Source organism: Cygnus olor, chromosome 1 (assembly GCF_009769625.2).
Source record: "Cygnus olor isolate bCygOlo1 chromosome 1, bCygOlo1.pri.v2, whole genome shotgun sequence".
NCBI lineage: Eukaryota > Metazoa > Chordata > Aves > Anseriformes > Anatidae > Cygnus > Cygnus olor.
Genome location: NC_049169.1, coordinates 2,391,627 through 2,405,262, shown reverse-complemented (window position 1 = coordinate 2,405,262; position 13,636 = coordinate 2,391,627). Strand labels below are relative to the sequence as shown.

The window sequence follows — 13,636 nt, the reverse complement described above, 5'->3', positions numbered from 1 at the left end:
ATAACTTTATCTCATTCTTTTCATCCTATAATTTCCATTATCCGAGGCAGTCTGTTGCATTAAACTGTTAGTGCCTAATAGTGCTTCATTTGCATTGACACGTGCTTGACCTCAGCCCCTCCGCTCTTAGTTAATGCACCAACAAGCATCGATACGTCTCTGGAGTATTATCCTGTGGCTGTTAGCTCAACTAATAACAACCATTCATTTAAGCTGATGAAAGTTTATTAAATAAAAAACACACGCCGTAATGAAGGTGGAATAGAGGTGTCGAGCATCGTTTTGTGGTGAGGTTCAGCCACACTGCCCTTAATGAAACAGGAGAAGTATTTGTAAAATGATGGTCTGTGCTTTTGGGAATGGATGTTTCTGCACGTTAAGCTTAATCTTTCCTGATCACAGATGCAGTGATGAGAAGTTCTTTGCTCAAGGCAATTGTCCCTGCCATGTAATGATGCATCCTTTCTTTGGAGTGATCTCTTAACAGCTGGAGAGTTTTGTGTTCTCATTTACACTGGCTGCCTTTTTAACTCATGAACCTAGGCGTCTTACATACCTTCAGGTTAATATTTCTTTTGCCTTTGATATTGTTGGTAATTTTTATTATTGACATAGTTTATGGAGTTCATTCCCTGAGCCATTTATGTTCTTATTGCTTTAGCTTTGAATATATCTGATGTTTTTCCAGTAGTCATTGGTTTTTCCATTAATTCTTTAAACTCTGGATTGTGCAAATATAATTCTGCCCACAGTGAAACATTGCAACAAACACCAACAGAAATTGTTGGAAGACCTACTGGGTTATGGAACAATATAAAATATAATCTAGATAAATTTGCATTTTTAATGCAACTTTAAAGCCAGTGAATGGTGGGAGAAGAGGAACAATAAATTTAGTTTTCAGTAAAGCATTTGGAACGCTTGGGGTGAATTTAGCCTGGAAGTCTTCCAATGAAGGAAACTGATTTATGGTGGGTGAAGTTGGTTACCACGTAACCTTCAAAATGGCATGAAAGATGAAACATCCTCGTGCAGACCCAGAGGAAAACTTATGCTGAACAGCTCGTAAATGAAGATCTATAGACAACGTGCCTGTTTGAGAAGGCAGTGGTTGTATAAGACTACAGTTTAATGTTACCTTCTGTGACGTCTTTATGAATTCTGTGAAGAGCTAATTGAAAGGAGTTAAAGATTCCTTTAACAACAGAGAGATGGGACAGGGAGTGTGAAGGATTGGAAATGTCATCTTGAAGACAGCAAGAGATCAATTTGCAGGTTTGCATTAAAAAAAAGTCTTGGCGTTTTACTTCAGTGCATTAGGCCCCCATTGGCTAGGCATCATTCGTATAGGCAGAAGACGTTTGGGATGGATGGTCCTGAAAAAACACACTTCTCTGAATGGCAATTAAGGCTGAATGAGGACGTATTAAATCAGAGACAAAATATGGAAGTGAAAAGTAGAAGGAAGAGCCTTTTAAGATTATTTTTACTGCTTTCACAGTACCTGTAACAGTATCTCCAGTCTGTGCCAGTGTTCTAGTGGGGGATACAGATGGCAGAACAAGGTTGGACCAGAGGTGAGCTTAGGCCAGTAGTGGGTCTGATGTGTGCTGAGCAGGAGAGGGAGGACACGGTAAAGTGATAGCAGTCCTTTCCCAAAGCGGTTGGCAGTAGGCAGCCGGCCATTGAAAAGCTGCTGTCTTTTGTGTTGAGTAGCACTCAGCAGATCTCTGCCTTGAATTTATCTGTTGTTTTTTTGAACCAGTTTAAGCCTTTGGCCTCGGCGGTGTCCTGTGCCGATGAGGTATGGAGCTGAGCTGTGCGAGCCTCTTGTAGATGCTATCAAATCTTTGATTTGCTAATTTCAGCTGAGTGCTCAGGAGCTGCTGAGGATTCGAGGCACACAGCTATCGCAGGCACCCCGGCGATACGTGCCTCATCTCCAGCGAGTTGTCTCTCTAACGGAAGACGTCTCGGGCAATCCTGCGATGCAGATAGGTACTTTGACTTTCCTGTTTCGGGGAAGTCATTTAACCATACCACTGTTGAGATTGCTCGGGTTTTGTGTTAAAGTCCAAGTGAGCAGTTGGATAATCCTCTCGTGGTTTTTAGCCAGCCTGTTCCTTGAGCACTGCCTTTGGTTTCAGCACTTTATTACTAGAAAGACATTGATGAATTACAGCAAGTAGAGGAGGAAGTAGAATGATTGATGGGTGACAGGACTGGGGAAAAATTGAAAGAATTAAATTTAATGTAGGTGGACTAAAGGACAGCAAGCGAGGGATGTAATTCTATAAATATTTTAAGTTTGTAAAGGAAAGTAGTAAGTTAGGTTGGGTCACCACCGTTTGCATAAACACTTAAGAAAAGTAAAGGATGATTGCACTTTGTATTAACATGTTTGTAACAGGTTTGCTTTAATGCTTTCATAGGAGCAGTCGTCTTACAAGCAAAAGATAGAAAGGCAAATTTTGCAAAATATAATTAAGGCAATATTAGAGTCACAGGGAAATGGCTTTGCCATATAATTGACCTCTTCCCAACTTGTATCTGATAATACAGACTTTTTTTTCTTTAAAGGAAGTAAGACTAGATGGGATGGTTGGTTTAGAATGCGGAATTGTGTACTTCAGCTTGTTGGAACTTGATTCTGTGGAATACACTTCTACTCTGTTAAGGCATTGAATAAGTGTTATTCCTCTGCCATCAGGTATACTTTCTTACTGTTTGGCGTTCTGTTGCATGCTGGCTGCTTGCTGCCTCTTCTTGTGGAGGTGATTGCATTTCAGTCATGTTAGATGAATGTACAGGTGGAATTTTAATAAAAGGTGCTACATTTCAGAGGAAACAAACCCCGTAAACAAAAAGTAGTCCTCTTACCCCGCTTATATGTCTATATTTTTCTTGTCCTTCCCCCACCAAAGGAGCTTACAGTGACTTATTACTAGCTGTTTTCTTGCAACCTGAGCATTGTATTTCGTGTGTAGCTCAGAAGCCATCAATCTTCTCCTCCTTTCTTCATCAGTGTTCAGCAAATCCCTTCACCTCAAGAAGGGAATTGACCTCAGCCATTTCCAAAATACTGCTGAAGGGGTTACTTTCTTAGTTCTCCATCTCTTACAACTCTTCATATGCTTTTTGCTTGTTAATTCTTCCAAGATTGCTTAAAGATGAGTAAAATTGCTAGCAATTTCTTCCATCGTCTTAATATCCAGTGTGTTAATCAACAGTCGGTACTGTTCATCATGAGTGTTTTACAGCTGTTCATTAGTCTTCACATCCTGTGTACCTTTTCCCCTTTTCCTGTTTTTAAGGGGAAAGAGGCAGTGACAGTCAGGAACAACTCTCTGATCTGTGCTTTTCACGTTTCCCGTGCTTTTTTTTTTTTTAATCTAAAGGCTCCCTGCTTTGGGACCGTCTGGGTGTTCCTGTAATTCCAGGGTCATCTTAGCTGGATGATGCTGCCTTGTCCTGATACCACACTTTCTGCTGCCCACTGACCTGTGGCAACTTGATAGCGAACAATTGCCAGTCCTTGGATTTCTTAAATGCAGCTTTTGGGTGCAGGTTTTCCATGTGTTCCATTATTTGGATGTGCCATCCTTAAGGACAGTAACTTATTAGCTTCATCCTAATTCACCTTGCTACCAAAATACAGAACAAGTTTACGGCTGAAATACAGGTTTACTTGATAAGGCTTACGTCAAGCTTCTAATTAAAAAATAAAAATGCAATTTTAGAGCAGGCTTAATCAGTTACTCATTATGTGTTTCCAACTCTGTAGGTACAAAATACTCAACAAGCTCCTGCTTTCTGGATGTCAGCACTTTTCCTCCATCATCCCTGGAAAACAGGAGTTTTGCAGGCAAAACAATCTCAACTTGGGGAATTCTTAGTTAATTTATTGCCAGTTAACACACACTCATGATCACTTGGTCATGATTTGGATGTTTGAGGTGGGGGCAGAGAAAGAGGGGACAATAAAAAAAAAAAAAAACCATTTAGATATATTTTTTTCACTCTTCTCGAGGTACAACTTAAGTCAAGCACCTTTACTCCCTTCCATTCTCTCAACTTCTTTTCTCTGTGGCGTATGCTCAGTCTGCGTCAGTTCCTCCAGTGAGGCGATGGGTGGCACAGAAATCTGGTGTCATCCGTAAGGGTTTATCTCTCTGCACTTTTTCCCTTGTAGGTTTTTTCTTTGCTGCTCTGCTTCTTACTGGTTTCCTCTGCAGCGCTTGGGTTCTTCAGGTTTTGCACTGCTCTGGTTTTCCTGAGGACGCCTGCTTTGGCGTGGGTTGCCCGCATGCCACAGATCCTCAGAGCAGTCCCCACTTTGCAGTGGAGAGCCTCCTCCATGGACCTGTATCCAGCTGCTAGCAGTTGCTCCAACCTACTTAAGAAACAGCAGCAGAGCCACGTGCCACCCCAAACCGTAATGAACTACTGCAACATTCCTTGGGACACGTAAGTCAGTTCCTTTAGACAGGCACACTTAGTGTTAGGAAGTTGGAGGATCATTTCTCCATGTGCTTCTCAGTTTATCCTGTTAAATTCTTTGAAGAGAGACCATCACTCTTAGGTACTTTACCTTTTTGCCCAGTGCAAAATTCAGCGACTAGAGCGTGAGTACCTTGCTGTTTCTTAAAGACTGCGGCAAACTTCCCAGGTTAGATCCTTATCTCCTGCAAGTCAGGTGTAATTGAATTCAGTGAACTGCTTGTTTAGATCCGGCTATACGCGTTTCAACTGTTTTTTAGTCATTTTCCTTTCCTGTACCTTTTCAAAAGCAAGTTCCTTGTAAAAGCAGTAGATCAATTCTCTCCCTTTTAAATGTCAGCATTGTCTTTATTCATCCAGTGAGGCAGCTGAAACCTTACAGGCTGCTGCTGTTTGTTTGCTGTTTTATTCAGAGGGTTCAGCTTTTTCCCATTTGTCGTACTGTGTTTGTGTATGACTTGACTTTTTTTTTTTCCTTCAAATTGTGACCTACCACATTGTTTTCTTTTAACCTTTCTCAGTTGTTTGTTCTTCATGTTTTTGTATCTGTCATCTGAACTGAGAGCAGGCTGGTGTCCCGGATGGAAAGCATTCGGGTTCCTGGTTTGTACAAACATTATTCTGCTTTGCCACCATGAAGGAGCACCTACCCGAGGGCTTTCATTTTATATCTACTTGTAGACTTCCAAGATTGTGGAGGTCTAGAATTACCAAAAAAAAAAAAAAAAAAAATCCTCTTTTCACCCTTGTTTTACCATACTTTTTGGAAAACTGAAATACTGCTGAAAAACCTCTTAAGGGATCATGCAGTTTTAACTGGGAGCATATTTCCTAACTTTGGCCAAAGTTATCCAGACTTTTAACAAATATCTTGCTGGTACTTAGGTTACGTGTTGTAAAATGCTAAATCAAAACCTTCCAAATTGGATGTTATGATAGGCAAATGTTTAACTACATCTTCTTTTTAAGGCAATTAAACTCTGCTATAAACTGATTGTGACCTTTAAACAAGCTGCATAATGGTTCTGGTGCCGTAGTTATTTTCTATAAATGTACAATTTTTAGCTCATACAGATCAGAGCTCTTTTTTCAGGCTTGTTTCATTGATCCTTATTTTCTAAAGGGTCACTGTATATCACTGTACTTTAGAGATGAGTAGATTTTAACATCAGAGTTGAATATCAGATTATCTAACCCAAAGTTTATTGTAGTGCAGGCTGATTTTTTTTTTCTTTCACTTAATACAGTAATTTTGTGTTTAGCATGACCCCATATGGTATGGAATACCCCTTTGGCCAGCTGGGGTCAGCTGTCCTGGGCCTGTCCCCTCCCAGCTCCTGCTGCACCCCCAGCCTGCTCGCTAGCAGGACTGAGCGAGAAGCTGAAAAGTCCTTGGCTTGGTGTAAGCACTGCTCTGCAACAATTAAAACATCAGCGTGTTATCAGCGCTCTTCTCATCCTAATCCAAAACATAGCACCCTGCCAGCTACTAGGAGGAAAATTAACTCTGTCCTAACTGAAACCAGGACAAGAAGTCATCTCTTGCAGGATAGTAGAATGAAACACAAGTTTGCCAGTGTGGTGGTTTGTTTTTTGTTTGGAACAGTTGCATTTTCACATCTGCCTGCAGCGTTTTTTAAGTTTTGTGCGTTCTTTTTAGCCACCTTTTACATCATTTTAGTTGCTTATGGTACTGCTCTGTTAGGTTATCCAGCATACAAATTAGCAAAATGTTCTAATCTTGTGGTTTTGTATTCAGGGATGTAATCTAGGGTGGTGGTCTATAGCTTGCTTTTGCCAGGATTTATGTAACCTCTAAGCAGGTAAAACTACACAAGAGAAATTTTTTTTTTAATGTAACATCTGTACTAGTTGTCACCTAAACCAGTTGGAGACCTTGCCTTGACTTCCATGAACATGGGCTGAGCCTGTAGCTACTTTCCAGACCCAAATTGTTCTGAACATAAAAAAGCTTTTGTCTTGAGCTCTGTCTTGATAATTGGTGGTAAAAGGAAATGAAGTATTGGAAAAGAAACCAGCGTTTACGTGAGGCTTTCCTGGAGTGGGGCTGCATTGAATCAAAAGACTCCAAGTGTGCATAACATTGAAACTTGCCCGTGCTACTTCCCAGTGCAGGTCAGTCATTGGGAAAGCGGCATTTATCAGGGACGTAACTTCCAGCTTGTCTGACCCCAAATGCGGAGTGTCAGAAAGGACAACGAAAAAAAGTCCAAGAGCAAACCCTGCAAAAAACCAAACCTGCTTTTTCCAGGAGAAGAAAGTTCAGTACGTAACAATGTGGGGTTTTGTTTAGGTGCAATAAATGATTGACTGTTCTGATTGTTTCTCAGGAGGCATATTTGGGAGCTGTATGTTGGTTTTAATGATTAGTTTTGAGAACAACTTCTAGTAACTTGGAAGGTAAAAATAGAGCCTAATGTTTCGAGGGGAAAGCTTTAAATTTTGTTGCATGTGGTTTTGATGATACTTTTACTGGATGTCTGGAAACCTTTTTAATGCCATTTTCCTCTGTGCTTTCAGTTCTTTCCTCACTGCATTTTCATCTTAGCTTCTCAGTTTGACAAATGTTGTTCCTGATTTTGCTCCTGCTTTGGTGAAATTGCTGACAGCTTTCAGGGCAGCGATGACTGCCTGCGACTTCCCTGAAGTGACTGGGGCTTAAAGCACCTTTGGGATTGGGAAATTTGGGATACATTCCCACCTGCCAAAGGAAGAAGATAAAATTAGCACTTAGGTTTACTTCTACCGAAGGTTTCCAAGCTGTGTCTGCACTTCTTGTTGACCCTTCTGTCTTTGTATGTCAAGCTCTTTGGGGAGAAGTGAATTTGTTTTTTGCTTCATCTGTGGTATAGTTTTGTGGCCAAATTTAAATAACTGTTCAAAAATAGATTCTGAGAAGAAAGAGGATGGGTAGTCCTTTGGGTGAAGTGACGGGAACCCTGTACGTGCTGCTGAAGTTGTAGGGTAGGTGGGCTTATGAGACATCCTCTGCCATCCTCTGGTCAACAGACAAATTCTTTCTTAAGGCTAGGAATACAATGACAAAATGTGAGCTTTCAGGAGGTATTTAACAAAATCACAGCAAACTGCACACCTGTGGACTGCCAAAATGCCAGCGTTTGGTTATTCCGTGACTTTTGTTGAGTGATGTCGCGTCACCTGGACGCGTGCGGCAGGGCAGGGCTGCAGGAGCGGCGAGGCAGGGCACAGCAGGCTCTGTCCTAAGGCTGGCAGCAGATGCACACGTGCTCATCATCCATGCCGAGAAGGGAATTTCATAATTAGAGACTTGGTAACATTTTTCAGGAGGAAAGAAAAAGTGCAGGTTCCTCTTAGGAACCACTCCTAATTTCAAAAGCCTGAGTGCCCCAAAGCTATTTCAGGGTCATTCTTGACTCGCAGGCAAGCAAAGTAATGCTGCGTTGATGTATGTTCTTTCGGTATAGTTAATATTTACTGGTATTAAGGGACCAGACCTTAGCTTGGCTGTCTGCTTGCTGTATCCCTCCTTGCTTTTCATTTTTAATGTTGAGCTGACAGGTTCGCTATAAGCTTAAATCCTGAAGTGCAAGCAAATGTCTTATTTCACCAATAACATCTTAAATTATTAGGGAATTATTCTTTTCTTTTTTAATTTAAAATCTCTGCACTCCTCTGTGTGTAAGAGGTGATGCACAGTCGAACAAGCTATGCTATTACTGTTATTTTAAGTTCCTTACAACATCAGCCCCGAGGTTTTGGATGCTGCAGAGGGATGCTGTATCTTTTTAAGTAACTGTGAAAGAGTTCCGTTAAATATTTAGAAGAACAAATAAACCGGGAGAGATGCAAATTGATAATGTTGCTTTAATGCACTAACTTGCCACTCCTGGTGCCTTTTGTCCGTGTTTGTTCCTAGGATACAAATGAAGATGAGCTAGGCTTCTTGTTCTGGTGCCCACGGGCGGTCAGCTGGTCACTGCGTCAGCAGAGGAGCATTGCTCGTGGCCTGTGTGCATCATTGCATGCGTGCATCCTCACCCCTGGCAGTGCCCAAGGCCAGGCTGGATGGGGCTTTGAGCAACCTGGTCTTTTAAAAGCTGTCCCTGGCCATGGCAGGGGTTGGAACTGGCTGGGGTTTAAGCTCCCTTCCAACCCAAACTGTTCTGTGATTCTGTCAGCCCTGTCTGGTAGTCTGTTGCTCGTGTAAAATTATTTTCCGTAGCCTGAGGCTTGGTAAACAAGCATTTAAACAACAACAAAAAAAACCCACCAAAACTCCTTAGAGTTGAAAAGTACCTTTGAACTAGCAATAGCTTTCATTAACGGGTTGGCTATCTTTATTTAAATTGTGTAGTTAAGTGACTTGGTACTTACGTGGGCTAGAAGCTGAGGCTTCCTAAGTTTTTTAGCCATGCTATTACTTCAGGCAAATAAAATGTAAGCCATTTTCTCCCCATCTGTAGAAATGGGAATAATACTTTGATGGCGTTCATATAATGAAAAGAATAAAGATAACCAAACATCATTGTCCATGTCTTTTCTGAACACTTTTCCACTTGATAATCTTCGTAGTTTGTTACCCCATTCTTTGGTTTTATTTACCAAACAGCATTTAAAGTATTTTGTTTTATATATAGGTTCAACATGTTTGAAGAATGCTCATTAGATTTCAGTTGCTTGGATATTGAACCCTTTTTATGTGTTGAATTTTCTTTTAGGAGGAGAAGTGAAGAAATACTACTTAAGCTTTTGCTCCTTCAGAAGAGTTTGTAGATAGAATTGTCATGGCATTCAGACACTCCCCTAAGCAAAGGGAAAAGTCTGGAGAGGTGAATGAAGAGACCTTTAAAAGTTGTCATCTATGTTTTCCTTCCAGGTGTCAGCAGTGGACTCCTTGGAGGGTCCCCTTCTTCAGGTGGAGGGGTTGAGTGATCTGAGGCTGGAGCTCCACAGCAAGAAGATGAACATGCACCTAGTCCTGATAGATGAGTTACACCGTCATCTTTACATCAAGTCAACTAACAGGGTGGGACAGCGCAACAAGGAGAAGGGGAGAATCAGGTTGGTTTGGTGTGATGCTAACTAAGGGCAAGAGATCTGGGAGGGAAGAGGATGACCTTCTCCCTATCACAAGCAGAAACTTTCTTGGGAAGAGTAACATGGATTGAAACTTTCATTTTTGGAAGCAACTTTCTTGTGCTTATGGCTGTGAAGAGCATAAAACCTCCAAATATTTTGATGCCCTTTTGAGCCTGCGAGCAGTCTGTTCTCCTTTCTTTTTTTTTTTTTTTTTTTTTTTTTGCTTAGTGATTGTTGTTTTTTGCTGCTTCCTACGGAATTATGATGAGGTCAATTCTCCAGCATTCTTTTCCAGCTCTGAGGCATATACCTTTGCCACAAATGCCGTGATCATGAGGCTCAGGTCAGACAAAGGGAAGATCACAGGGGAGAACTGTTCATCTTTTCTAGCAAACTGCCAGGGTTTAGAAAACTTCCAGATAACCATAAGGTTACTAGCCAGAGGCACAATATTGAAGTGCCTGGGCAGTGTCTTGCCTCTGTAGCATTTCAAAGGTGTTTTAAAGATTTTGAAATTCTGCACCTGATTGGTGCTTCTGATCAGTGGATTGGGCTCAAGTATAGGCACCTGGCCACCTGGCTATTTTTACCTAATTTTGTGAATTCTGACTTAGATGGCAGTAGAGTTTTTGGGAGTGGAGAAAGAAAGACACTGTCTAGAAATGAGAAAGTGTCGGAAAGTGACTTTCGTAGAGTAGGGGAGAGAATAAATAGTGGTGGGAAGCAAAAGGGGAGTCAGCATGTGATAAAGATGCAGGGAAAAAGATAAATGAGCATTTTCTTATGAGAAAGAATAAAAACATGCTTCTCAAAAATAAGAGGATAGAGAGTAAGTTTCATTAAATGAATTTATGAAATAAAGGATTGTTTGAAGTTGAAGTTTCTAGGAGAGAGAGTTAGCAAGTCCTCAGTCTCTTCCTTACTCATCTTGTTAATTAAAAACAGACAAAAAAAGCTTTGGTGTTCCCAGACTATGCAACTACTAATTAACTGCAGTTTTGTACGACTGCTACAGGGACCACTTATCTTTATCGTGCTTTGTCTTTTTCCCCATTCCCTGTTATGCATCATTGATATGATATATTAATATGAACACTTGGATCAAGGACAATCTTGTTGCTTCGTTTTAGTGTGCTGCCATAGACTGGCTGTCAACCAGGATGCAATTATGTTGATAGTTATTTCTCGTGTTGGTTTTAAGTGTCTTAGATCTAACAATGCTGAGCTGGAATGCATAGCTAATCCATTGAAGTGTAGTATTGGAGGTGTGGAGAGAGTGGAGGTGGTTCTTAGGCAGGGTAGTAAATTTAGCCCCTGTCTTTGCAGGTTTCTGCAAGTATTTTGATCTCTTAGGGAACATACAAACTCGTTATAGGTGCCTTCTCTGCTTCAAATGATTTCTTGCTTTTGTTCCCCTGCCACATCCAGCTTTATGCCTTTCATTATGTGCGCAGCTGAGGCAGCACGACACATTCTTGGCAAATAATACTCTGTGAATTTATTATGGAAATGACGAAGTCTTTCTACTTTCAGGGGAAGAGTTTTCAGAGGAAGAAGGTTCATTTGGAGAGGGGTGCATGTAGGTGTGCAGAACAGGAATTTGAAGGGGAGGAGAAAGAGTGGAGGTTTCTAGAGGGTGCTAGGAAAGCTTGAAGGAGTAAGTAGTTGACGAGCCATGGAAATGGGAGCATCTCTTCTCCATATGTGGTTTTCTAGGAAGATCTTAACAACAATTCCATGTCAGTTTATTATTATGCTAGCAGGAGTTAGTTGTGCTGGAAGCAAATGTGTTGGGAAACAGTATCGAGGTATGGCAAGCTCCAGTGGGTGTGTGCCCTGATTACATTGCTGCCACCAGTCAGACGTGTCTGCAGTGCGGTTAAAATCAGAGCAGTATCCCAAATTTGGGGATACCAAATTTTGTCTTGGATACTACAGTGTTCCCTCATCATTGCTTTTTGGCTTTTCCCTTGTTCACTCAAATGTATATATGCACACCCACTTGTATCCATCTATGGACTCATGCTTTAATTTAGGTTTTGTAAACATCTTGTATCAGAACTGTTATGTATATCTCTGCTGCTTTTGCTTGCACAACTAAGAAATAAACGGATTATTTGCCAAGAACCAAGATTGTAAATGACAGTAAACCGTTTGCTTTAATTCTCTCCCCTCATCCAGTTCACTTGTGAAAGATGCCTCTTCTGTACCTCTTATGGACGTTACCAACTTGTCTACACCTCGCAAGTTCCTTGAAACATCCCAGTTCAGTACTCCTGGAAGCTCCAGCAGTGAGTATTTGTCAGGTGCATTCCTAACAGGATTATTTTGTAGCTCTTCAGCTGATTTTTGCAAGAGTAGCAGGCATATTATCCCCTCTTCTTGGACTGGCGCTGGTGGGGGTCTTGAGACAAAAAGATACGAAGTGATCTGCAGAATACTTGGAAATGAGTGAGTGATGCATCTGGGAGCAGAATTTGGTCATATCTGCAGTTTCCTCTTGGCAAGTCATCCTTCCTCATCAGCTGTAATTAATTACACTATTTTCTGTGCTTGTCCTGGTGTTGATCATGTTCTTGGTATCCTGGACAGAAGAAGGATTTGCAGTCAGTTGAGTTGCCATAGAGGTCTTCCCTATGTTGGTTTAATGTAGGCAGACAGGTATACATAGATGTCTCAGAAATATTTTGCTGTGTTGGAGCCAAAAGCTCAAAGCTTTTCCTCCTTGTAGCTTTGAGTAAAAGTCTACCTAGACACAAGATTAATCTGGTGGTCATCTTTGTATGCCTGTTACTGCAACGGATACTAAGCAAAATACTCAGTTTTATTGGTGCTTTTGGATGAAGCTTTGAAAGTACTGCACAGATGGGGAATTAATCCTTGTATTGTTTCAGTGGATTAATAAGTGGGGTTGTCCTTGTTTAACAAAGGAATAAAATAAAGAATACAGAAATGACCTAGATCTCTCCTGCCTACACCCCTTTCAGTCTTCCTCAAATGGAGAGTATCTCTTCTCATCTTTAACTCTTTTGTCCTTCTTCTTGTTGTCTTGATTCTGCTGTTTCTTGACATGCTTGCCTCCTAGCTTTTGTTTGATTGTTCTTCTCTTTTGTTCGTGTTTGTTGTTACATGATACCCTGCTTCTGCAGGGTTGGCTAGTCTCTGTCTGAGGCTGTGTTTCTACATGGTGGAGGTTTGCGAGGAGTCACTTGTGATGTTCCAGTACAGATTTTCCAAGCTGGAAACTGAAGCTTGGTCAAGGAACCCTGGAATAGAAACCACATGAAAATTCTGGACAGAAACATCAGAATTCCTGCACTTTTCCTGTGTGATCAGTAAGAAGTTCAGTTTCTTGACAAAGATCACATGATTTGGGGAGTTTGAGGAAATAAACCAGAAAAGATGAATCCCATTCCTACCACTGTAAATGTTAACCCACTTCTGTAGTGAGTTCTGCACCTACAATTTGAATCCTCCTAGTTTAAAAAAAAAAAGTCTGGAGTTACAGAGCTGTTGGAAGGCTCTTGTCATGCCTTGTGATGGGGAATAGACAGCAGGAAAGGAGCCTGCTGAGAATGGAAATCCTATCTTTCATTGTCTTCAGTGTCTTCCTTGGTTGTTTCTTATTGCTAATATAATAACAACCTTAAATATGCTTTGAAAATAAAGGTTTTGTTTTATTTGTGTAGTTTTTCACTTTTGCACCTTTGAAGATTTCCATAGCCTAGCCTGCCCTCATCTTCTCTGCTGAGATTTTTAAAGGACTCGTTATTATCCAGAGCTGGCTCTAGGAGGCAAGAAAAAACTGAATCAAGCAGACAAAAATAAGGACAAAATTGTTAATAAGGATGAGAAGAGAAAGAAGGATTGTTTTCAAAGAAAAAGGGGGGAGAAAATACAATAAAAGGGGCTCAAGGGTTGAGATAAGGACAGGGAGATCACTCAACAATTATCGTGATGGGCAAAACAAACTCAGCACAGGGAGATTAATGTAATTTATTGCCTATCACTAGAAGACTAAACTGTGAGAAACTAAAAGCAAACCAAAAACACC

The 13,636-nt window shown here is 40.9% G+C and overlaps 1 protein-coding gene across 6 annotated transcripts in view; it reads left to right on the top strand.

Moving 5' to 3' along the window:
* EXOC4 (exocyst complex component 4) overlaps positions 1–13,636 on the top strand; it is a 382,143-nt gene that overhangs the window by 29,868 nt on the left and 338,639 nt on the right. For 3 of the 6 annotated variants that reach the window (XM_040546059.1, XM_040546040.1, XM_040546077.1), the window contains exons 4-5: positions 9,380–9,564; positions 11,764–11,873. In XM_040546059.1, coding sequence (XP_040401993.1) covers positions 9,380–9,564; positions 11,764–11,873 — 295 coding nt within the window. Of the gene's footprint in view, positions 1–9,379; positions 9,565–11,763; positions 11,889–13,636 lie in introns of all 6 variants that reach the window. The other 3 variants (XM_040546051.1, XM_040546031.1, XM_040546068.1) reach the window with 1 other exon arrangement.